This window comes from Catharus ustulatus, chromosome 40, assembly GCF_009819885.2.
Source record: "Catharus ustulatus isolate bCatUst1 chromosome 40, bCatUst1.pri.v2, whole genome shotgun sequence".
NCBI classification, from domain to species: domain Eukaryota; kingdom Metazoa; phylum Chordata; class Aves; order Passeriformes; family Turdidae; genus Catharus; species Catharus ustulatus.
Genome location: NC_046260.1, coordinates 769,179 through 793,764, shown reverse-complemented (window position 1 = coordinate 793,764; position 24,586 = coordinate 769,179). Strand labels below are relative to the sequence as shown.

Sequence of the window (24,586 nt, the reverse complement as noted above, 5' to 3'; positions counted from 1 at the left end):
GTGACCCCTGAGTGACCAGTGAGTGACCCCTGAGTAACCTCTGAGTAACCACTGAGTAACCTGTGAGTGACCTCTGAGTGACCACTGAGTGACCTCACACTGATCATGGGCTGGCCCGTCTTCTTGTTGGTCTGGGGGGGAGAGTGAGCACTGAGTAACCTGTGAGTAACTCCTGAGTAACCTGTGAGTGACCAGTGAGTGACCTGTGAGTGACCCTGAGTGACCCCACACTGATCATGGGCTGGCCCATCTTCTTGTTGGTCTGGGGGGAGAATGAGCACTGAGTAACCCCTGAGTAACCTGTGAGTAACCTGTGAGTGACCACTGAGTGACCCTGAGTGACCTGTGAGTGACCCTGAGTGACCACTGAGTGACCCCACACTGATCATGGGCTGGCCCGTCTTCTTGTTGGTCTGGGGGAGAATGAGCACTGAGTAACCTGTGAGTAACCTGTGAGCAACCTGTGAGTGACCCCTAAGTGACCCCTGAGTGACCCTGAGTGACCCCTGAGTGACCCCACACTGATCATGGGCTGGCCCGTCTTCTTGTTGGTCTGAGAAGGAGAATGACCACTGAGCAACCCCTGAGCAACCTCTGAGTGATCTCTGAGTGACCAGTGAGTGACCCCCGAGTAACCCCTGAATAACCAGTGAGTGACCAGTGAATAACCAGTGAATAACCACTGAATGACCAGTGAGTAACCCTTGAGTGACCCCTGCGTGACCTCCTAAGCTGTGAGAACACCAGAGAACAGGTGACAGCAGCCGATGTTGGTTCAGGTGTCCCCAGGTGTGTCTCACCTGTCCCAGGTGTGTCTCTGTGTCCCCAGATGTCCCCTCACCTGTCCCAGGTGTCCCCAGGTGTCCCCAGATGTTCCCCAGCTGTTTCTCTCACCTTGATGATCCCGACCTGTTTGACCTGCCCAGGTATCTCTCACCTGTCCCAGCTGTTTCTCACCTTGATGATCCCGATCTGTTTGATGTTCCCCAGGTGTGTCTCTGTGTCCCCAGCTGTCCCCTCACCTGTCCCAGGTGTCCCCAGGTACCTCTGTACCCCCAGGTGTCCCCTCACCTGTCCCAGGTGTCCCCAGGTGTGTCTCTGTGTCCCCAGGTGTCTCCTCACCTGTCCCAGGTGTCCCCAGGTGTCCCCAGGTGTCCCCAGGTGTATCTCTGTGCCCCCAGGTGTCCCCAGATGTCCCCAGCTGTTTCTCACCTTGATGATCCCAATCTGTTTGATGTTCCCCAGGTGTGTCTCTGTGTCCCCAGGTGTCCCATCACCTGTCCCAGGTGTCCCCAGCTGCCCCCAGGTGTCCCCTCACCTGTCCCAGGTGTATCTCTGTGTCCCCAGGTGTCCCCAGATGTCCCCAGGTGTCCCCAGGTGTCCCCAGGTGTCCCCAGATGTCCCCAGGTGTTCCCCAGGTGTCCCCAGGTGTCCCCAGGTGTCCCCAGGTGTTTCTCTCACCTTGATGATCCCGATCTGTTTGATGTTCCCAAGGTGTATCTCTGTGTCCCCAGGTGTCCCCAGGTGTCCCCAGGTGTGTCTCTGTGCCCCCAGGTGTATCTCTGTGTCCCCAGGTGTCCCCTCACCTGTCCCAGGTGTCCCCAGGTGTCCCCTCACCTGTCCCCAGCTGTTTCTCACCTTGATGATCCCGATCTGTTTGAAGTAATCGGCCACCGACTCGATGGTGACGTTCTCGCCCAGCCCCTGCACGAAGATCGTGTTGTTGTCTGAGTTGTCCTGCTCACCTGGGGGATAATTAATTAATCAATTAGTGTTAATTAACTCTAATTACTTACAGCAACTCCTAATTAATCTTCCTTAAATTAACAACTAGCAATTAACCTTATTAAAGGAATTAAAAATTGCTCCTGAAGCCCTCACACCCAGCCTGTCCTGCTCGCCTGGGGCTAATTAATTAGTGTTAATTAGCATTAATTACTGACAACAAACTAATTAATTCTCATTAATTCAGTAATTAACAATCATTAGCTTCATTAAAAGAACCAAAATCGGCTCCTAAAGCCCTCACACCCAGCCTGTGCTTACCTGGGGAGTAATTAATTAGTATTAATTACCACTAATTACTGACTGCACTCATTAATTACCCTCCTTAAATTAATAATTAACCTTAATTAACCCAATTAAAGGAATCAAAAATTGCTCCTAAAGCCCTCACACCCAGCCTGTCCTGCTCACCTGGGGATAATTAATTAATTAATGTTAATTAGCACTAATTACTGACAGCAATCCCTAATTAATCCTCCTTAAATTAATAACAAACCTTAATTAACTTTATTAAATGAATTAAAAATTGCTCCTAAAGACCCCACACCCAGCCTGTCCTGCTCACCTGGGGTAACTAACTAACTAATGTTAATTAGCACTAATTAATGGCAGCAAATCCTAATTGATCCTTGTTAAATTAATAATTAACATTAATTAACACAACACAATCAAAGGAATCAAAATTGGTTTCTAAAGCCTCCACACCCAGCCTGGGGGTAATTAATTAATTAGTGTTAATTAGCACTAATTACTGACAACAGATGCTAATTAATCATTCTTAAATCAGTAATCAACCCTACACAATTAATTAAGCTACATACATTCCTTATTCCACCTAATTAATCCTTCCACAAGCACTAATTAACCCTCAATAAACATTATTAATTATCCAATTAATTAACCCCAACCCCATCCCATTCCCCACCAATTAACTCCTTAATTAACCCCTTAATTAATCCCTCCACAAACACTAATTAACTCCTAATAAACATCATTAATTACCTAATTAATTAACCTTACCTCCACCCCATTCCCCATCAATTAACTCCCTAATCAACCCATTAATTTACCCATTAATTAAATAATTACCTGTCCCTCATTCCTCTTAATTAACCCCAAATAAATACTACTGGTTACCTACTTAATTAACCCCCACCCCAGCCCATTCCCCACCAATTAACCCCTTAATTACCCCATTAATTAATTAATTAATTAATTACCTGGCTCGTGCCTGGGCCCCTGGTCCCGGGGTCCTTTAAGGGGAAAAAAAAAGAAAATTTCCCGCGTTATGCAAATGAGGGGGCGGGGCCTGGGCGGGGCCAACCCAGGCCCCGCCTCCTTCCCACCCAGGCCCCGCCCCCAGCCCAAAAAATCCCTGAATTTTAATCAAAATTTTCTTTTTTTTTTCGGTTTTTTTTGTGTTTTTTTGCACCTCTGGCAGCTCAGGATTCCAAACCCGGGATTTTTCTTTTTTTTAACGTTTTCCCTCGTTTTTCACTTTTTTCCTCTTTTTTTTTCTCATTTTTTTGTCCATTTTTTACTCATTTTTCCTTTTTTTCCTCATTTTAATTCTCCCTTTTTTCCTCATTTTTCTTTTTCTTCCCTCATTTTTTTCTTCATTTTTTTCTCTACTTTTTCCTCATTATTTTATGTTTTTTCTGCGTTTTTCATTTTTTTCCTTAATTTTTTTCTCCATTTCTTTCCCTCATTTTTTCTCCATTTTTCTCTCATATTTTCTGTTTTCCCTCATTTTTCTCTCAATATTCCCCCTCATTTTTTCCTTATTTTCCTCCACTTTTTCCATATTTTTCCTTTATTTTCCCCCTCATTCTTTCCATATTTTCCCCTCATATTTTTTCTCCATTTTTCTTTATTTTTCCCTCAATTTTTTTCCATTTTCCCTCATTGTTTTCTCCATTTCACCTCATTTTTCCTCATTTCCCTTCATTTTCTCCACATTTTTTTCTCCATTTTCCCCTCATTTTTTCCACAATTTCCCCCATTCTTTTCTCCATTTCCCTTCGTTTTTTCTCCATTTTCTCTTTTTTCAACTTTCCCTCATTTTTTCCGCATTTCCCACCTCATTTTTTTCACATTTTCCCTTCATTTTTTCTGCATTTTCACTCATTTTTTTTCAATTTTCTATTTTTTTGTTTCGCATTCTCCCTCATTTTTCCCGCCATTTTCTCCTCATTTTTTTCTTTGTTTTCCCTCATTTTTTTCTTAATTTTTTTCTCCATTTCCCTTCATTTTTTCCTCATATTTTTCTCCATTTTCCCCCATTTTTTCCCTTATTATTCTCCATTTTTTCACATTTTCCCTTCATTTCTTCTCAAATTTTTCCATACTTACTCCTTATTTTTTTCCACATTTCCACCCTCATTTTTTCTCAAATTTTTCACATTTTCCCCTCATTTTTTCTCCATTTTCCTTCATTTTCTCCTCATAATTTCCACATTTTTTTCTCCATTTTCCCTCATTTTTTCCCCATTTTTCTCTCATTTTACCCTGAATTTTTTTCTGTATTTTCTTTTTTTTCTCCATTTTCCCCTCTTTCTTTTCACAGTTTTTCCTCATTTTTTTTCTCCACTTTCTTTTATTTTTTTTTCTGCTTTTTCCTTCATTTTCCCCTGGATTTTTTTTTCCATTTCCCCCTCATTTCTCATTTTTTTCTCAATTTTTCTCTCATTTTTCCCACATTTTCCCCTCATTTTTTTCTACATTTTCTTTCATTTTTTCCTCATTTTTTCTTCTGTTTTTCTTCATTTTTTCCACCTTTTTTCCTCATTTTTTTTCACATTTTTCCCACATTTTCCCCCCATTTTTTTTCCCATTTCCCCCCCCTCCAACCTCATTTTTTCCACATTTCCCCCCCTCCAAAACAACAAAAAAAACCCAAATTTGGGCAGAAACCTCGAGGATTTGGGCAAATCAGAACCTTCAGTTTTGGGTCCACTGCAGCTCCGACCTCACCCCCAAAATTTTTCATTTTGGGGCAAAATTTTCATTTTTTTTTTCAATTTTCCACCAAAAAACCTGCGAGTCACCGGCGCTTTTCACACCCCACAACTCCACAAATTTGGGGATTTTTCCCCAAAACCACAATTTATTTTTTTTTAACCACATGCAACCTCTTGAACCAAAATTCTCCTTTTTTTCCTCATCCCCCACCCCTCAAAATTCCCATTTTTCACTCATTTTTCCACCATTTTTTCCATCCAAACTCCTTTAAAAAAATCAATTTATTCTGATTTTTTTGTATTTTTTCCACCTGAATTCCATTTCCATTCCAGGAAAAATGGGGGAAAAAAAATAATTTCAATTTTTCTTCATTTTTTTTGTTTTTTTTTTGGGGTCAAAACCTGGAATTTTGGGACTTACCACCGAATTTATTGAAGCCACCACGCTCACCACCGCTGAGGAGATAAATTAGAAGATAATCAGGAATTTTGGAACCCCCTGCCTCCAAAAAAGCTGGGAAATGTGGGAAGGAAAACTCGAAAAAAAAAAAAGAATTTTGGGGAGCAAATCCAAAATAAAAAAAGAAAAAAAAATTGGGAATTTTTTGGATTTTTTTGGCATTTTTTTGAGATTTTTTTGGGGAATATTTTTGGTTTTAGATTTTTTTTGAGAATTTTTTTCAGAATTTTTTGGGGAATTTTTTAGGCACTTTGTGGCAATTTTTTTTGGATTTTTAAAATTTTTTTTTGGATTTTTTTCTAATTTTTTTGGAATATTTTGTGCTTTTTTAAATTGAGATTTTATTGTAATCCTTTGGGAATTTCTCTTGATTTTTGTAGAGTTTTTTTAGCTTTTTTTAGGAATTTCCTTAAATTTTTTTGAGATTTTTAAAAAATTTCTTTGGCCTTTTCTTGAATTTTTTGGAGATTTTTTTCCGAATTCTTACAGAATTATTTTGGTTTTTTTCCAGAATTTTTTGGGCTTTTTTTCTTTTTTTTTTTTTGAATTTTTAAAAATACTTTCAGGTTTTATTCATCTCCTTTAGAGATTTTTTTCAGAATTCTTAGGAAACATTTTTGGGCTTTATTTCAGATTTTTTAAGGCTTTTTTTGAAGTTTTTTTGCCTTTTTTAGGGAATTTTTCAAATTTGAAAAATTATTTTTACCTTTTTTTAATTTCCAAAAAAATTGGGCATTTTTGGACAATTTAAAGGACTTTTTTTGTATTTTTTTCCAATTTCTTCAAGATTTAATTTTTTTTTTTTTGCCTTTTGCTGATTTTTTTTTGTATTTTTTCCGTAATTTTTGGAGAATATTTTTTGGCTTTTTAAAAATATTTTTTGAGAATTTTTTACAGAATTTTCAGGGAATTTTTTTGGCATTTCTGGGCAATTTTTTTCCTTATTTTTGTGGAATTTTGTTATTCTTTCAGAAATTTTTTTACTTTTTTTTTTTTTTACTATTAAATAAATTGTTTTTGAAGAATTTTCAGGAACTTTTTGGTGAGTTTTTTTGGCTATTTAAATTTCCTGGAAAATACTTTGGGAATTTTTTAGAATTTTTCAGGCTTTTTTGGGGATTTTTTTTTAAATTTTCTGGACCTTCTATGGAAATTTTTTTGAGATTTTTTTGGAATTTTTTTAGAATTCTTTGGAATTTTTTTAGTTTTTTGACTTTTGAAGAAATTTTTAGAAAAAATTTGTGGGATTTTTTTGGTTTTTGGGGAATTTTTTATTTTTCCAGGTTTTTCTGCAGATTTTTTTGAATTTTTGGGGTTTTGGAAATCCTTAAATTTTTAATTTTTTGGGAGAATTTTAAAGCTTTTTTGGGCATTTTTTGGGCTTGATTTTCAATCTTTAGGAAATTTTTTTTAGATTTTTTCTCAGATTTTTTGCATTTTTTGAGTTTTTCTGATTCTTAATTTTTCCATCTTTTAAAATCCTATAATTTAAAATTTTTTAAAATTTTTTTAATTTTAAAAAAATTATATTTATTTCAAATTTATTCAGTGTTTTTCTCAGACTTTTCTGAATTTTTTTGAACTTTTTTTCTGGAATTAAAAAAAATTTCTTTTTGCATTTCTGGAATTTCCCTGAATTTTTTTTGCATTTTTAAAAAATTTTTTTCTGCATTTTCTGGAATATTTTGAATTGTTTAAAATTCTTCTCTCATTTTTGGAATTTCCCTGATTTATTTTTTCCCTCTCCTGCCTTTTTTGACCCCAAAGCAGCGGCGGAATTTTGGATTTTTCCCTTTTTTATTTTGTCACACCTGCAGCACACAAAAGGCAGAGTTGGTCAAACAAAAACACAACAAAAAAAGAAAAAAAAATCCCCAAAATTCCCCCCAGAAATACTCACCTGGAACCCCAAAAAGTTCCTTTTTCCACCCAAAAATCAGAGGAAAAACCCCCAAATTTCACCCAAAATTTCTTTTTTTTCACCATTTTTAACCTTTTTTTTTTTTTTTGCATTTTTTGCCTTTTTTCACCAATTTTAAATCTCTTTTTTTCACCATTTTTAAATCCTTTTATTGGCATTTTCTCACCACTTTTAACCTTTTTTGGGGCATTTTTTAGCTTTTTTTTCACCTTTTTCCTTTTTTTCACCAATTTCAAACTTTTAAAATTCTTCACCACTCTCAACCTTTTTTTTGTATTTTTTTCACCAATTTCACTTTTCTTTTTGCCTTTTCATGACATTTTTTCACAGTTTTTTTCTTTTTTCCCACCAGAGTTTAACCTCCTTTTTTTTGTATTTTTTACCATTTTAAACCTTTTTTTCTGGCATTTTTTTACCAATTTTTAACCTTTTTTAAACCAATTTTTCACCTTTTTTTTTTTGCATTTTCTCACCAATTCTTAACCCTTTTTTCTGCTTTTTCAGGGCGTTTTTTCCACCAATTTTTAACCTTTCTGCATTTCTTTACCAAATTTTTTTGCCTTTTTTGGCATTTTTTCCACCAATTTTCAACCTTTTTGGTTTTTTTCACCATTTTAAAATTTTTACCCATTTTGAATTTTTTTTTCACCTTTTTAAAAACCTTTTTTCACCATTTTTGGATTTTTTCCCCACCATTTCTTGATATTTTTTCCACCATTCTTGATTTGTTTTTTCACCATTTTTTCATTTCTTATTCACCACTTTTGTTTTCACCATTTCTGATTTTCTTTCACCAAAAAAAAATTCCTTTTTTTTCCACCATTTAAAAATTTTCCACCATTTAAAAAAATTCATTTTCACCATTTTTCCCCTTTTTTTCAACATCTCATTTTTTTTTTCACCTTTTCCCTTTTTTCTCACCATTTCTAATTTTTTCAACCATTTTTAAATTTTCACTTTTTTTACCATTTCTGATTTTTTCACCATTTTTGGATTTTCTTTTCACCACTTCTAATTTTTTTCACCATTTAAAAAATTTTTTTCCACCACTTTTTTTTTCACCATTTCTGATTTTTTTCACCTTTTTTTCCCTTTTTTCCACCACTTTATCATTTTTTTTTACCATTTTTAAATTTCTCTCACCATTATTTCTGTTTTTCCCATTTTTGGGGATTTTTTTTCCCCATTTTTCACCATTTCCAAGCACCGGGACACCAAAATTTCCTTTCCAACACCACCAAAAAAATCCCTCAAAAATTCACTTTTTTCAACCTTCTTTTACCTTTTTTCACCTTTTTTAAACCATATTTTTCTGCAGTGACCTCAAAACACAAAAATTTCATTTTTTTTGCAATTTTTTACCCCATAATTTCAGTTTTTCAACACTACTCCCTAAAATACCTTTTTTTCCTTGCAATATTTTTTCATTTTTTCCTCTAAATTCCACCTTTTAAAACAGATTTATTACCCAAATTCCACCTCTTAAATCAGACTTTTCCCTTCTTTTATTCACCTTTTTCTGTACCAAAAACCCTTTTTTCCCTTTTATTTACCTTTTTCTTTCCCAAAATTTCATTTCCCTTTTTTTTTTACCTTTTTATTTCCCAAAATCCCATTTTTTCTTTTTTTCACCTTTTTCTTTTCAAAAATCCCACTTTTAAATGGTTTTTCAACCTTTTTTTCCCCAAAATTCCATTTCTTTACCTTTTCCACCTTTTTCTTTCCAAAAATTCCATTTTTTTCCTGTTTTTCTTTCCCAAAATTCCATTTTTCCACCATTTTTCCTCCCATTTCTTACCCCATTTTTCCCCCATTTTCTCAATTTCTTTCCCAGTTTGTTTCCCATTTTTTTCCTACCTTCCCCCTAATTTTTTCCCATTTTTTTCCTTATTTTTCCCCCATTTTTTTGTTTATTTTTTCCATTTCTTTTTCCATTTTTCCCCTATTTTTTCCAATTCTTCTCCCAATTTTTTTCCTACTTTTTCCTCATTTTCCCCCTATTTTTCCCCATTTTTTCCCTATTTTTTCCATTTCTTTCCCAATTTTTTCCCCACTTTTCCCCTCATTTTTCCTGTATTTCCCCCCATTTTTCTCCATTATTTCCTCCATTTTCCTCCTTATTTTTCCCTATTTTTTCCTTATTTTCTCCCATTTTTCCCTATTTTTTTCCATTTTTCCCCCCACTTTTACCAATTTTTTCCCCCATTTTTCTCCCTATTTTCTCCATTTTTTCCCAATTTTCTCCCTACTTTTTCCATTTCTTTCCCAATTCTTCCCCTTATTTTTCCTTTATCCATTTTTTCTCCAGTTTTTCCTATCTTTTCCCTATTTTTTCTCCATTATTTCCCCAATTTTTCCCCATTTTTACCATTTCTTTCCCAATTTTTCCCCCATTTTCCCCCACGTTTCTCCTTTTTTTTCTGGTTTTTTTCCCATTTTTTCCCAAATTTTTTCCTACTTTTCCCCTCATTTCCCCCCATTTTTTTCCCTATTTTTTGCCCATTTTTCCACCTAATTTCCTCCATTTTCCCCCTCCAATTTCTACTCATTTCCCCATTTTCCTTTATTTTCCCCAATTTTCCCCCAGTTTTTCCCATTTTTTTCCAATTTTTTTCCTTATTTATTTCCTTTTTTCCCCACTTTCTTTCCCTATTTTTCCCCATTTTTTCCCTACTTTTTTCCAATTTTTCTCCCAATTTTTTCCTACTTTTCCCCTGATTTCCCCCCATTTTTTTCCCTATAATTTCCTTATTTTTTCCATTTTTTCCCCTCATTTCTCCCCCATTTTTTCCTTATTTTCCCGCATTTTTCCCCCTTGTTTTTCCCTTTTTTCCTTATTTTCTCCTATTTTTTTCCCTAGTTTTCCCTACTTTTCCCCATTTTTTCCTCAATTTATTTCCCATTTTTTCCCTACTTTTCCTCTCACTTTCCCCATTTCCCCCCAACTCTTTCCCTCATTTTTTCCCAATTTTTTTCCTACTTTTCCCCTCATTTCCCCCCATTTTTTCCCGATTTTTTTCCTACTTTTCCCCCATTTTTTTCCCTATTTTTTTCCCATATTTCCACCTAATTTCCTCCATTTTCCCCCCCCAATTTCTACTCATTTTCCCCATTTTTTCCCTCATTTTTCTCCATTATTTCCCCCATTTTTTTGTTTATTTTTGCCATTTCTTTTTCCATTTTTCCCCTATTTTTTCCAATTCTTCTCCCAATTTTTTTCCTACTTTTTCCTCATTTTCCCCCTATTTTTCCCCATTTTTTTCCATTTCTTCCCCAATTTTTTCCCCATTTTCCCCTCATTTTTTCTGTATTTCCCCCCATTTTTCTCCATTATTTCCTCCATTTTTTTCCTTATTTTTCCCTGTATTTTCCTTATTTTTTTCCTTATTTTCCCTCCACTTTTCCCCTATTCTTCCCACTTCTTCCTCAATTTTTCCCCTATTTCTCCCCAATTTATTTCTCATTTTCCCCCTTCTTTCTCCCCCATTTGTTCCTTTATTTTTCCCAATTTTTTCCTAATTTTTCCCATTTCTTCCCTCATTTTCCACTCATTCTTCCCCTATATTTTTCCATATCTTTCCCATCTTTTCCCCATTTTTTCCCCAATTTTTCCCCCTTCCATTCCAGCTGCAATTCCCGGACTCACCCGACGGTGGCGCCGCGGTTCCCCCTCCCTCCGCGGCTGCCGCGCTCGAAGCCCCCGCGGGATCCGAAGGCGCCGCGGCCGCGGCTGCGCTCGGGGGGGGCCGAGGAGCCGAAACCTCCCCCGGGCTCCTGGTACCCCCCGGAGCTCAGAGAGGAGTCCTGCCCGTAGCTGTTGGCTGGGAAAAGAAAAAAAAGGGAAAATTTGGGGTGAAATCCCAAAGATTTGGGAAAAATCCCCAAGATTTTGGCACAAAATCCCAAAGATTCTGTCCCAAAATCCAGAAATTTCTGCCCGAAATTGCAAAATTCCATCCCAAAACTAACAGGATTCTGCCCAAAATCCTGAAGATTCTACCCAAAATTCAAAGGAATTTTGTCCCAAATTCCAGGAATTTCTGCCCCAAATTTCAGGGATTCTGCCCCAAAATTCCAAACATTTTGCCCCAAAATCCAAGGATTTATGTCCCAAAATCCCAAAGATTCTGCCCAAAATTCAAAGAAATTCTGTCACAAGTTTTAGGGATTCTGCCCCCAAAACCTAAAGATTCTGCCCCAAAATCCAAAGATTTTTGCCCCAAAATCCAAGGATTTGTGTCCCAAATTTCAGGGCTTTGTGTCCCAAAATCCCAAAGATTTTGCCCCAAAATCCCAAAGATTCAACCCCAAAATCCAAGGATTTGTGTCTTAAATTTCAAGGATTCAGTCCCAAAATCCCAAAGATTTCACCCTAAAATCCCAAAGATTCTACTCAAAATCAACAAGATTCTGTCCCCAAAATCCCAAAGATTTTGCCCCAAAATCCAAGGATTTGTGTCCCAAATTCCAGAAATTCAGCCCCAAAATCCAAGAGATTTTTTTCACAAAATCCCAAAAATTTTGCACAAAATTCACGTGATTCTGCCCCAAATTCCTTGGATCCTGTCCCAAAATCCAAGGATTTGTGTCCCCAAATTCCAAAGATTTTACCCCAAAATCCAAGGACTTGTGTCCCAAATTTCAGAGATTTGTGTCTTAAATTTCCAGGATTTCTGCCCCAAAATCCCAAAAATCCTGCCCCAAAATCCAAGACTTTGTGCCCCAAAGTCCAAAGATTCTGCCCCCAAAACCTAAAGATTCTGTCCCAAAATCCAAGAAATTTTGTCCCAAAATCCCCAAGATTTGGCCCCAAAATACCAAAGATTCTGACCCAAAGTTCCAAATATTCCACCCCAAAATCCAAGGATTTGTGTCCCAAAATCAAAAATTCGGATCCAAATTTGAAGAATTTCTGCCCCCAAAATCCAAATATTTTTTGTCCCAAATTTCAGGGATTCTGTCCTAAAATCCTGTCTCAAACTCCAAGGATTTGTGTCCCAAAATTCAGGGATCCTGTCCCAAAATCCCAAAGACTCCACCCCAAAATTCAGGGATTTCTGCCCCCAAAATCCAAGAATTTGAGTCCCAAATTTCAGGGATTTTGCCCCAAACCCCCCCGGGCTCCTGGTACCCCCCGGAGCTCAGAGAGGAGTCCTGCCCGTAGCTGTTGGCTGGGAAAAGAAAAAAAAGGGAAAATTTGGGGTGAAATCCCAAAGATTTGGGAAAAATCCCCCAAGATTTTGGCACAAAATCCAAAATTTTGCCCCAAAATTTCGAAGATTTTGCCCCGAAACTTAAGGATTTGTTTCACAAATTTCCAAAATCTGGCCCCAAAAATCCCAAAGATTTTGTCCCAAATTCCAGGCATTTTTGTCCTAAATTCCAGAGATTTTATCCCAAAATCCTGAACATTCTGTCCCAACATCCAGAAATTTCTGCCCCAAATTTCAGGGATTCTGCCCCCAAAACCTAAAGATTCTGCCCCAAAATCCAAAGATTTTTGCCCCAAAATCCAAGGATTTGTGTCCCAAATTTCAGGGCTTTGTGTCCCAAAATCCCAAAGATTCAACCCCAAAATCCAAGGATTTGTGTCTTAAATTTCAAGGATTCTGTCCCAAAATCCCAAAGATTTTGCCCCAAAACTCAAGGATTTGTGTCCAAAAATTCCAAAACTCTGCCCCAAAATTCAGGAACTTGTGTCCCAAAATCCTAAAGATTTTGCCCCAAAATTCAAGAGATTTTTGTCCCAAATTCCAAAATTCTGTCCTCAATTTCCAGGATTCTGTCCCAAAATCCCAAAGATTTGGCCCCAAAATCCAAGGATTTGTGTCCCAAAATCCCAAAGATTCTGCCCCCAAAATCCAAATATTTTTGTCCCAAATTTCAGGGATTCTGTCCTAAAATCCTGTCTCAAACTCCAAGGATTTGTGTCCCAAAATTCAGGGATCCTGTCCCAAAATCCCAAAGACTCCACCCCAAAATTCAGGGATTTCTGCCCCCAAAATCCAAGAATTTGAGTCCCAAATTTCAGGGATTTTGCCCCAAACCCCCCCGGGCTCCTGGTACCCCCCAGAGCTCAGAGAGGAGTCCTGCCCGTAGCTGTTGGCTGGGAAAAGAAAAAAAAGGGAAAATTTGGGGTGAAATCCCAAAGATTTGGGAAAAATCCCCAAGATTTTGGCACAAAATCCAAAATTTCGCCCCAAAATTTCAAAGATTTTGCCCCAAAACTTACGGATTTGTTTCACAAATTTCCAAAATTTGGCCCCAAAATCCCAAAGATTTTGTCCCAAATTCCAGGCATTTTTGTCCTAAATTCCAGAGATTTTATCCCAAAATCCTGAACATTCTGTCCCAACATCCAGAAATTTCTGCCCCAAATTTCAGGGATTCTGCCCCCAAAACCTAAAGATTCTGCCCCAAATTCCACAGATTTGGCCCCAAAATCCAAAGATTTTTGCCCCAAAATCCAAGGATTTGTGTCCCAAATTTCAGGGCTTTGTGTCCCAAAATCCCAAAGATTTTGCCCCAAAATCCCAAAGATTCAACCCCAAAATCCAATGATTTGTGTCTTTAAATTTCAAGGATTCAGTCCCAAAATCCCAAAGATTTCACCCTAAAATCCCAAAGATTCTACTCAAAATCAACAAGATTCTGTCCCCAAAATCCCAAAGATTTTGCCCCAAAACTCAAGGATTTGTGTCCAAAAATTCCAAAATTTGGCCCCAAAATTCAGGAACTTGTGTCCCAAAATCCTAAAGATTCTGCCTTAAACTCCAAAATTCAACCCAGCCCCAGAATCCTGAAAACTTTGCCCCAAAACCCCAAAGACTCCACCCCAAAATTCAAGGATTTGTGTCCCAAATTCCAGAAATTCTGCCCCAAAATCCAAGAGATTTTTTTCACAAAATCCCAAAAATTTTGCCCAAAATTAACAGGATTCTGCCCCAAATTCCTTGGATTCTGTCCCAAAACCCAAGGATTTGTGTCTCAAAATCCAGAGATTCTGCCCCCAAGACCTAAAGATCCTGTCCCAAAATCCCAAAGATTTTGCCTCAAAATCCGAGGATTTGTGTCCCAAATTTCAGGGATTCTGTCCTAAAATCCTGCCCCAAAATCCTGAAGATTCCACCCCAAAATCCAAGGATTTGTGTCCCAAAATGCAGAGATTCTGCCCCAAAATCCCAAAGATTCTGCCACAAAATCCAGAAATTTCTGCCCCAAATTCCTGAATCCCACCCCAAAAATTCCCCAATTTCAGCCCCGATTTTGCCCCAAATCCCCAGATTTCACCCCAAAAATTCTCATTTTTTTAGGAACTTCACTCACATCCCCCAGAGCTGTAATGGGAAAGTTATAGGACGATTGTTCCCATCCCAAATCCCCCAAAATTCCCCAAAATCCCCCAATTTCACCCCTAAAAATCCCTAAAGTTCTCTAATTTCAGCCAATTTCAATACAATTTTTGCCCAAAATCCCCAAATTCCACCCCAAAATTTCCCACTTTTCACTCACATCCCCCAGAGCTGTACTAGAAGAGTTGTAGGATGATTGTTGCCATCCCAAATCCCCCAAAATCCCCAAAACCTCCCAATTTCACCCCTAAAAATTTCAAATTTCAGCCGATTTCAATGCCGATTTTTCCCAATTTTTGCCCAAAATCCCCAAATTTCACCCCAAAATTTCCCATTTTTCACTCACATCTCCCAGAGCTGTACTGGGAGAGTTGTAGGATCATTGTTCCAACCCCAAATCCCCCAAAAATCCCCCAATTTCACCCCAAAAATCCCCCAAAATCCCCAAATTTCAGCCGATTTCAGTCCCGTTTTTGCCCAAAATCCCCAAATTTCACCCCAAAATTCCCCTTTTTTCACTCACATCCCCCAGAGCTGTACTGGAAGAGTTGTAGGATCATTGTTCCAATCCCAAATCCCCCAAAATCCCCAAAAACCTCCCAATTTCACCCCAAAAATCCCCCAAAATCCCCAAATTTCAGCCAATTTTGACCCCGATTTTTCCCAATTTTTGCCCAAAATCCCCAAATTTCCCCCCAAAATTTCCCTTTTTTGACTCACATCTCCCAGAGTTGTACTGGAAGAGTTGCAGAAAGATTGTTCCCATCCCAAATCCCCGAAAATCCCCAAAAACCCCCCAATTTCACCCCAAAAATCCCCCAAAATCCCCAAATTTCAGCTGATTTCGACCCTGATTTCTCCCAGATTTTGCCCAAAATCCCCAAATTTCACCCCAAAAATTTCCCTTTTTTTCACTCACATCCCCCAGAGCTGCACTGGAAAGGTTTTGAGAAAATTTTTCCCATCCCAAAACCCCAAAATCCCCCAAAACCTCCCAATTTCAGCCCCAAATACCACAAAAATTGACTGATTTCAGCCCCGATTTTTCCCAATTTTTGCCCAAAATCCCCAAATTTCACCCCAAAATTTCCCTTTTTTCACTCACAACCCCCAGAGGTGTACTGGAAGAGTTGTAGGATGATTGTTCCAATCCCAAATCCCCCAAAATCCCCAAAAACCCCCCAATTTCACCCCAGAAATCCCCCAAAACCCCCAAATTTCAGCCGATTTCAGTCCCGTTTTGGCCCAAAATCCCCAAATTTCACCCCAAAATTTCCCTTTTTTCACTCACAACCCCCAGAGCTGTACTGGAAGAGTTGTAGGATCATTGTTCCAACCCCAAAACCCCCAAAATCCCCCAAAACTGCCCAATTTCACCCCAAAAATCCCCCAAAATCCCCAAATTTCAGCCGATTTTGATGCCGATTTTTCCCAATTTTTGCCCAAAATCCCCAAATTTCACCCCAAAATTTCCCTTTTTTCACTCACATCCCCCAGAGCTGCACTGGAAAGGTTTTGAAAAAATTTTTCCCATCCCAAAAATCCCAAAATCCCCCAAAACCTCCCCATTTCATCCCAAATATCACAAAAATTGACCGATTTCAGCCCCGATTTTTCCCAATTTTTGCCCAAAATCCCCAAATTTCACCCCAAAATTTCCCATTTTTGACTCACATCCCCCAGAGCTGTACTGGAAAAGTTGTAGGATCATTGTTCCCATCCCAAATTCCCCAAAATCCCCCAAAACCCCCCCAATTTCACCCCTAAAAATCCCTAAAATTCTCTAATTTCAGCCAATTTCAATACAATTTTTGCCCAAAATCCCCAAATTCCACCCCAAAATTTCCCACTTTTCACTCACATCCCCCAGAGCTGTACTGGGAGAGTTGAAGGACCCCAAATCCACCAAAATCCCCCCAAACCCTCCCCAAATTCCCCAATTTCAGCCCCAAATACCACAAAAATTAACCAATTTTGACCCCGATTTTTCCCAATTTTTGCCCAAAACCCCCAAATTTCACCCCAAAATTTCCCTTTTTTGACTCACATCCCCCAGAGCTGTACTGGAAGAGTTGTAGGATCATTGTTCCAATCCCAAATCCCCCAAAATCCCCAAAAAAATCCCCCAATTTCACCCCAAAAATCCCCCAAAATCCCCAAATTTCAGCCGATTTCAGTCCCGTTTTGCCCAAAATCCCCAAATTTCACCCCAAAATTTCCCTTTTTTCACTCACAACCCCCAGAGCTGTACTGGAAGAGTTGTAGGATCATTGTTCCAACCCCAAAACCCCCAAAATCCCCCAAAACTGCCCAATTTCACCCCAAAAATCCCCCAAAATCCCCAAATTTCAGCCAATTTTGATGCCGATTTTTCCCAATTTTTGCCCAAAATCCCCAAATTTCACCCCAAAATTTCCTGTTTTTCACTCACAACCCCCAGAGCTGTACTGGAAGAGTTGTAGGATCAATGTTCCAATCCCAAATCCCCCAAAACCCCCCAATTTCCCCCAAAAATCCCCCAAAATCCCCAAATTTCAGCCGATTTCGATGCCAATTCTTCCCAATTTTTACCCAAAATCCCCAAATTTCCCCCCCAAAATTTCCCTTTTTTGACTCACATCCCCCAGAGCTGTACTGGGAAAGTTATAGGACGATTGTTTCCATCCCAAATCCCCAACCCCCCCCCCAATTTCACCCCAAAAATCCCCCAAAATCCCCAAATTTCAGCCGATTTTGATGGCGATTTTTCCCAATTTTTGCCCAAAATCCCCAAATTTCACCCCAAAATTTCCCATTTTTCACTCACATCCCCCAGAGTTGTACTAGAAGAGTTGTAGGATGATTGTTGCCATCCCAAATCCCCCAAAATCCCCAAAAACCCCCCAATTTCACCCCAAAAATCCCCAAATTTCAGCCAATTTCGATGCCGATTTTTCCCAATTTTTGCCCAAAATCCCCAAATTTCACCCCAAAATCCCGGATTTTTTTAGGAATTTTCACTCACATCCCCCAGAGCTGTACTGGCCCTGCTGGCTGTAGCTGGGGGGAGGGTTGTAGGACGATTGTTGCCCGTAGCTCTGCTGGTTGTAGCCCCCGCTCTGCTGTTGGTTGTAGCCCCCGCTCGGGGCTTGGCCGTAGCTGGAGCTGCCGGAGCCGCCGTAGCTGGGGAGGAAAAAACCAAAATTGAACCAAAATTTGGGGAATTCCACCCAAAATGGGGGAGGGGAAGAGAAAAGGGAAGGAGTTCAGGGAAAAAAACCACAGGATTCCAGGTAAAATTAACCAAAAGTTGAAAAATTTGACACAAAATTGGCCAAAAATTGAAGATTTGGAGCCAAAATTGACCCAAAACCAGAAAATTCCACCCAAAAAGTGAAGATTTTGAACCAAAACAGACCAAAAATTGAAGATTAGGATCCAAAATTCCTCAAAACCCACAGAATTCCACCCAAAATTTATCAAAATCCAAAGATTTTAACCCAAAATTCACCAAGAATTGAAGATTTTGACCCAAAATTCACCAAAAACCAAAGAATTCCACCCAAAATTCACCAAAAACCAAAGAATTCCACCCAAAATTCACCAAAAATCCAAGGTTTGGATCCACAGTCATCCACACTTAACCAAAACTCAAAGATTTGGACCCAAAATTCATCAAAAATCACAGAATTGGACCTAAAAATCACCCAAAATTCACCCAAAAATCAAAAATTTGGACCCAAAATTCAGCTGGGTTCGGTCCAGGATATCAATACCCATCGACAACTGATCAATAATTAATCAATAACCGATCACTAATCAATAATTACCTTCCAGAGGCCGAGGCAGCCGCAGGGGGTTGGGAGTACCCGGGGTAGGAGGAGGTTCGGGGCGATTATTGATCGTTATTCATTATCAATACCCATCGATAACCAATCAATAACCAACCAATAATAAATAACCAATCAATAACTAATCAATAATTACGTTCCAGAGGCCGAGGCAGCCGCAGGGGATTGGGAATATCCAGGGTAGGAGGAGGTTTGGGGCGATTATTGATCATTATTCATTATCAATACCCATCGACAACCAATCAATAACCAATCAATAATCAATAACTAATCAATAATTACCTTCCCGAGGCCGAGGCAGCCGCGGGGGGTTGGGAATATCCGGGGTAGGAGGAGGTTTGGCCGTAGCTGCCCTGGGAGCTCTGGCCGGAGCCGAAGCCGCCGGAGCCGTAGGAGGGGGGGGCGGCCGGGGCCGAGTAACCTGGGGGGAAAAAAAAAGAAAATTTGGGCAAAAATTAAAAATTTATAATTTTGGGATTTGAGGGGAAAATCAGAGATTTGGGGAAAAATTTAAAAATCACAAAATTGAGGAATAAAAGTGAGAAATTTGGTGAAAAATAAGAAACCACTAAATTGGGAGAGAAAAAATAAAATAAAATAAAATAAAATAAAATAAAATAAAAAATTACCGTAATTTCACGACTATAAGCCGCACCCTTTGGACTAAAAATTTTTGCCCAGAACCCGGAAGTGCGGCTTAAAGTCCGGTGTCCTTATATGGACAGAGCTGGGAATTTACCAACCCCGGAAGTGCGCCTTATAGTCCGGTGTGTCCTTATATGGACAAAATCCGGAAATTTACCAACCCCGGAAGTGTGCGTTATAGGCCGGTGTGTCCTTATATGGACAGAGTTGGGAATTTACCAACCCGGAAGTGTGCGTTATAGCCCGGTGTGTCCTTATATGGGCAAAGTTGGGAATTTACCAACCCCGGAAGTGTGCGTTATAGCCCGGTGTGTCCTTATATGGGCAGAGTTGGGAATTTACCAACCCCGGAAGTGTGCGTTATAGCCCGGTGTGTCCTTATATGGACAGAGTTGGGAATTTACCAACCCCGGAAGTGCCTTAGAGTCCGGTGTGTCCTTATATGGGCAAAGTTGGGAATTTACCAACCCCGGAAGTGTGCGTTATAGCCCGGTGTGTCCTTATATGGACAGAGTTGGGAATTTACCATCCCGGAAGTGTGCGTTATAGCCTGGTGTGTCCTTATATGGGCAAAGTTGGGAATTTACCAACCCGGAAGTGTGCGTTATAGCCCGGTGTGTCCTTATACGGACAGAGTTGGGAATTTACCAACCCCGGAAGTGTGCATTATAGTCCAGTGTCCTTATATGGACAAAGCTGGAAATTTACCAACCCCGGAAGTGTGCGTTATAGTCCGGTGTGTCCTTATATGGGCAAAGTTGGGAATTTACCAACCCCGGAAGTGTGCGTTATAGCCCGGTGTGTCCTTATATGGACAAAGTTGGGAATTTACCAACCCCGGAAGTGTGCGTTATAGCCCGGTGTGTCCTTATATGGACAGAGTTGGGAATTCACCAACCCCGGAAGTGTGCGTTATAGCCCGGTGTGTCCTTATATGGACAGAGTTGGGAATTTACCAACCCCGGAAGTGTGCGTTATAGCCCGGTGTGTCCTTATATGGACAGAGTTGGGAATTTACCAACCCCGGAAGTGTGCGTTATAGTCCGGTGTGTCCTTATATGGACAAAGTTGGGAATTTACCAACCCCGGAAGTGTGCGTTATAGCCCGGTGTCCTTATATGGGCAGAGTTGGGAATTTACCAACCCCGGAAGTGCGCCTTATAGTCCGGTGTGTCCTTATATGGACAAAGTTGGAAATTTACCAACCCGGAAGTGCGCCTTATAGTCCGGTGTCCTTATATGGACACTTCTAATTCCCAACTTTGTCCATATAAGGCGCACCAGGCTATAAGGCGCACTTCCTGGATTGGTAAATGTCACAAAATTTTTCACGTTTTTGTCGCCCCCGAGCGTGAGCCGCGTTTCCGGGGTGAGAGAAAATCTGAGTTAGAACGGCGCGGCTTGAAATGGTGAAATGACCGTAGAGAAACACAGACTTTGGGTACAAAGGGATACAAGAACAGGGATTTTTGGGAATTTCAGGAATTTTGAAGCTCTCACCGCTCTGGCTCTGGCCATAGCTGGAGCTGTAGAACCCTTGGCCATGTTAGACTCAGTTTTAGGCTCAGTTTTAGGTACAGAAATGCAGATTTTGGATACAATGAGGTACAAAGATGGGGATTTTTGGTACAAAGGGACACAAGAACAGGGATTTTGGGGATTTTGGGGATTTCAGGACTCTCACCGCTCTGGCTCTGGCCGTAGCTGGAGCTGTAGCCCCCCTGGCCATAGCCAGTGTCCGAGCTCTGGCCGTAGCCGCCGTAGCTCTGCTGGGAGTAGCCCTGCCCCCCTCCCTGGGAGTAGCTCTGGCTGGGGGGGGCGGGGTAGGCGCCGTAACTGGGGAGAGAAAAAACAAAAATTTGGTTAAAATTCGTATTTATGGAATAAAAATGGAGGTTTTTGTAAAGGGGGAAGGGGGGTTTGGTACCTTTGTGTCGCCGTCTGGCTGTAATCTGGGGAGGAAAGGGTTAAAGTTGGGGTTAATCAGGCAATAAAACAATTCAAAATACAGATTTTTATCAATTTTTAAAGCATTTTTTAATTATTAAATGAGTATTTTTTTTCTGGGAATATTCATCAACTTATTTAATTAACAATCTGGGGAGGAAAGGGTTAAAGTTGGGGTTAATCAGGCAATAAAACAATTTAAAATCAAGATTTTTATTAATTTATTAAGTAATTTTTTTACTATTTAGTTTCTGGGAATAACAATTTATCAGAATCAGTTTGTTTAATTAAATTTGTGACTTCAAATAGAAACCATCTGGGGAGGAAAGGGTTAAAGTTGGGGTTAATCAGGGAAAAAATGCAAAGTAAAAAATTTTATTGATTTTTAAATTATTTTAAAATTATTAAAAGAGTATTTTAATTCTGGAAATATTAATCAACGTATTGAATTAAATTGATGACTTTAATTGGAAAGAACCTGGGGAGGAAAGGGTTAAAATTGGGGTTATTAAAGCAAAAAAAAAATTTTTAAACAAAGACTTCTATTAATTTTTAATGTATTTTGTAACTCTGAAATGAGTATTTTAATTCTAGGAATATTATATTATTAATCAACTTGCTTAATTACATTTGTTAATTATTCAGTGGTTTCAAATGGAAACAATCTGGGTAGAAAATGGTTAAAATTAAAAATTAATTAAAAATTGCTCCAAATTAAGATATTTTCCTGCAACTATTAAGCAATTATTAATTATTAAGACACTACTTCAATTACATAAAAAATAACAAAAATATCTTGAGGTCAACCAGTTTAATTGAAGCTATTAGTTAATTATTAACAGCTAAAACTCTCTATAAAATCCATTATCTTCCTATTATTAACAGAATAATTAATAAGTTATTAAAATATTTTAATAACAAATGATTATTTAAAAATCATTTATTAAACGGTTTAAAAATCAATTATCTTGAAACAATCAAAATTTTAACACTCAATAAATGCAAATCTACCATTAAATAAAGACATTAATCAATTACGTTCTAAATATGGAAATAAAATTAAAAACAGTTTAAAACAAATTTAATTTATCAATTTAATTAAGACATTAAAAGTTTTTCTTTTTATTTTGAAGCAGACATAGCGAAATTTCCCGCCCAAAAATAAAATTTAGGGATTTATCCCCCTCAAAATCTGAATTTTTTAATTGTAAAACCCCCTGATGCTCAGCACAACAATGAAAATCTAAAATTCCGCTTTTTACAGCAAAAACCACTCGGATTTTTAAATTTAATTATTTGTCATAAAATAGAATAATTAAAATAAATTTAATTATTTGGAAAGAAAAATTCAAGGAAAAAAAAAGTGAAAATTCCCCTCACACAATGGGGGCTGTGTAAGCACACGGTTCGAGCAATAAAACCCTTTTAAAACTTCACCAAATCAACGAATTAAAACAATTTATACTTAAAACTAAAAACAATAAATTGAAATTTAAATGTTTGATTTTTAAAATGAAATCGGAATTTTAAAATTCCCCTCAGGCTTCTCCTGACAAAAGGGGCGCCCTGAGGGAGGGTTCGGAGCGTTAAAAAATGCGAATTTCCCATCAAAAACGACATCGGCAGAAATATAAAACACGATATAAATTATAAAATTTTATATTTAATTAAAATTTTATTAAATTCCCCTCAGAAATAAAAAGAGCGCGGAATTGAATTTTCCTCCCCCTCACGACCTGGCCGCTCTTTCCCGCCTCACAGAAACGAAACAGCGAGGATTTTTAACGTGAAAACCGAAGCTCTGCCGTTTAACCAAACCGAAACTTGAGGGTTTGAAGATTTTAATGTATTTATTTAATTTATTTTGATTTAATTTGATTTAATTTGATTTTTGATGGAACGGAAGGACCCGGATGTGGCACTGCGGCAGCGGCGCCGCGCATGCGCCGCGCGCACAAAATGGCGGCGGTGGCGCAGAGGCAAAACCACAAAATGGCGGGCTGGGAAAAAACCACAAAAAAACCCTAAAAAACACCTCAAAAACACCTCAAATTTATAAAAGCACCCGGAATTCCAACTAAATCTGAAGGTTTTGTGTTAAATTTGGGAGTGTTGGGGTTATTTTCTCCGTCACGCTTCACGCGCGGAGCATCCGGGCGCGGCGCTTTGTTCCCCCATCCGCGATGGGTTTAGCGGTTTAAAAAAAAAAAAAGCGCCCGAAATTTGCGGTTTGGGTTTAAAATTGGAAGTGTTTAAAAGTGTTAAAGCGAGGAAATGTTAAAAGGAAAATGACAAATAATTTTAAAATAAAAAACAAGAGGAGCGAGGCGTGGCGGAAACGGGGCGGCATCAAATCACACACAGCGCTAATCACAGCGCTCATCATTAAACGAGCACAATGAAACAACGCCTCAAGTCCGGCAATTAACGAGGAAATGACCGTTTAAAAGCGCGCTAATTAAAAACAACACCGCCAGCACCGAGTTAAACCCGGCGGCCACCGGAACCCCCTCAGGATCCACCCCCCGGTGCTCCCAGATCGCGCCGGGCTGCGCAGCCCCCGCCCGCCCCCGGGGGGAAGGAGGGGCCTGGGGGTCCCTCCCCGGGGCTCGGGGGTCCCTGCCCGGGGTTAGAAGGAGGAATAATCCGGGGGTCCCCACGGTGCCGGTACCGTTGGAGGCCATGGCGGTGCCGCGCGTTCCGCGTCCGCTCCACGTGGCGCCCGCACTGCGCGCCGCGCGCGCCAGCCCGCCCTTTTATGCCCTCGGCCGGAGCGTTCCAACTGCGTGGAACCGGGAGGGGGGATCTGGGAGAGGTGGTACGGTCCTGGTAGGGCAAGGGGGCGTGGTCAGAGCGGTGGGCGTGGAAATGGGCGGAGAAATAGGCGGGGAAATGGGCGTGGAAATGGGCGGAGAAATGGGCGTGGAAATGGGCGGGGAAATGGGCGGGGAAATGGGCGTGGAAATGGGCGGGGGGAAATGGGCGTGGAAATGGGCGGGCAAATGGGCGGGCAAATGGGCGGGGAAATGGGCGGGGAAATGGGCGGGGCATGGGGAGCGCGGGGCGCCCCCTGGCGGCGCGGAGGCCGTTTGGGCGCCCTATAGAACCCTATAGAAACCTACAAAACCCTATAGAAACCCTCTGGGACCTTACAGAGACCCTCGGGGACCCTATAGAGACCCCCCGGGACTCCCCAGAACCCTGCAGGGCTCTGCGACGCCCCTTACGCTTTGGAGGACCCTATAGAGAGCCCTATAGAACCCCTGTGAATGTCTTCAGAACCCTATAGAACGCCATAGGACCCTATGGGACCCCTCCGAACCCCTTAAAGACCCCATAGGACAGCACAGAGCCGCCCTAAAGCCCCTATAGGTCTCTCCCTGGAGCTCCCGTCCCTCTCCAGATCCCCTATAGGGCCCTGAAGGACCCCATGGAAACTCAGTAGGGCCCTATGGAACCCCGTAAAACCCTTCAGGACCCTATGGAAACCCATAAACCCTTATAGGAACCTATGGAACCCCTACAGAAACCGGTGTAACCCTATGGAACCCCATAAAACCCCTATAGGACCCTATAAAATCCCTACAGAACCCTATAGAACCCCATAAAACCCCCATAGGACCCTATGGAACCCCTATAGAAACCTGTATAACCCTATAAAATCCCTATAGGACCTTATGGAACCC

General features: G+C 39.9%; 1 protein-coding gene across 2 annotated transcripts in view; it reads right to left on the bottom strand.

The window, feature by feature from the left end:
- Positions 1–23,657, bottom strand: part of FUS (FUS RNA binding protein) — a 37,026-nt gene extending 13,369 nt beyond the window's left edge. For both annotated transcript variants that reach the window (XM_033084537.1, XM_033084538.1), the window contains exons 1-9: positions 23,572–23,657; positions 20,881–20,905; positions 20,638–20,789; positions 18,591–18,729; positions 17,483–17,640; positions 10,773–10,947; positions 5,167–5,201; positions 3,006–3,038; positions 1,639–1,745 (exon numbers count right to left, since the gene is read on the bottom strand). In XM_033084537.1, coding sequence (XP_032940428.1) covers positions 1,639–1,745; positions 3,006–3,038; positions 5,167–5,201; positions 10,773–10,947; positions 17,483–17,640; positions 18,591–18,729; positions 20,638–20,789; positions 20,881–20,905; positions 23,572–23,584 — 837 coding nt within the window. In that variant the 5' untranslated portion in view covers positions 23,585–23,657. The remainder of the gene's footprint in view (positions 1–1,638; positions 1,746–3,005; positions 3,039–5,166; positions 5,202–10,772; positions 10,948–17,482; positions 17,641–18,590; positions 18,730–20,637; positions 20,790–20,880; positions 20,906–23,571) is intronic.
- Between the last annotated feature and the right edge of the window lie 929 nt (positions 23,658–24,586).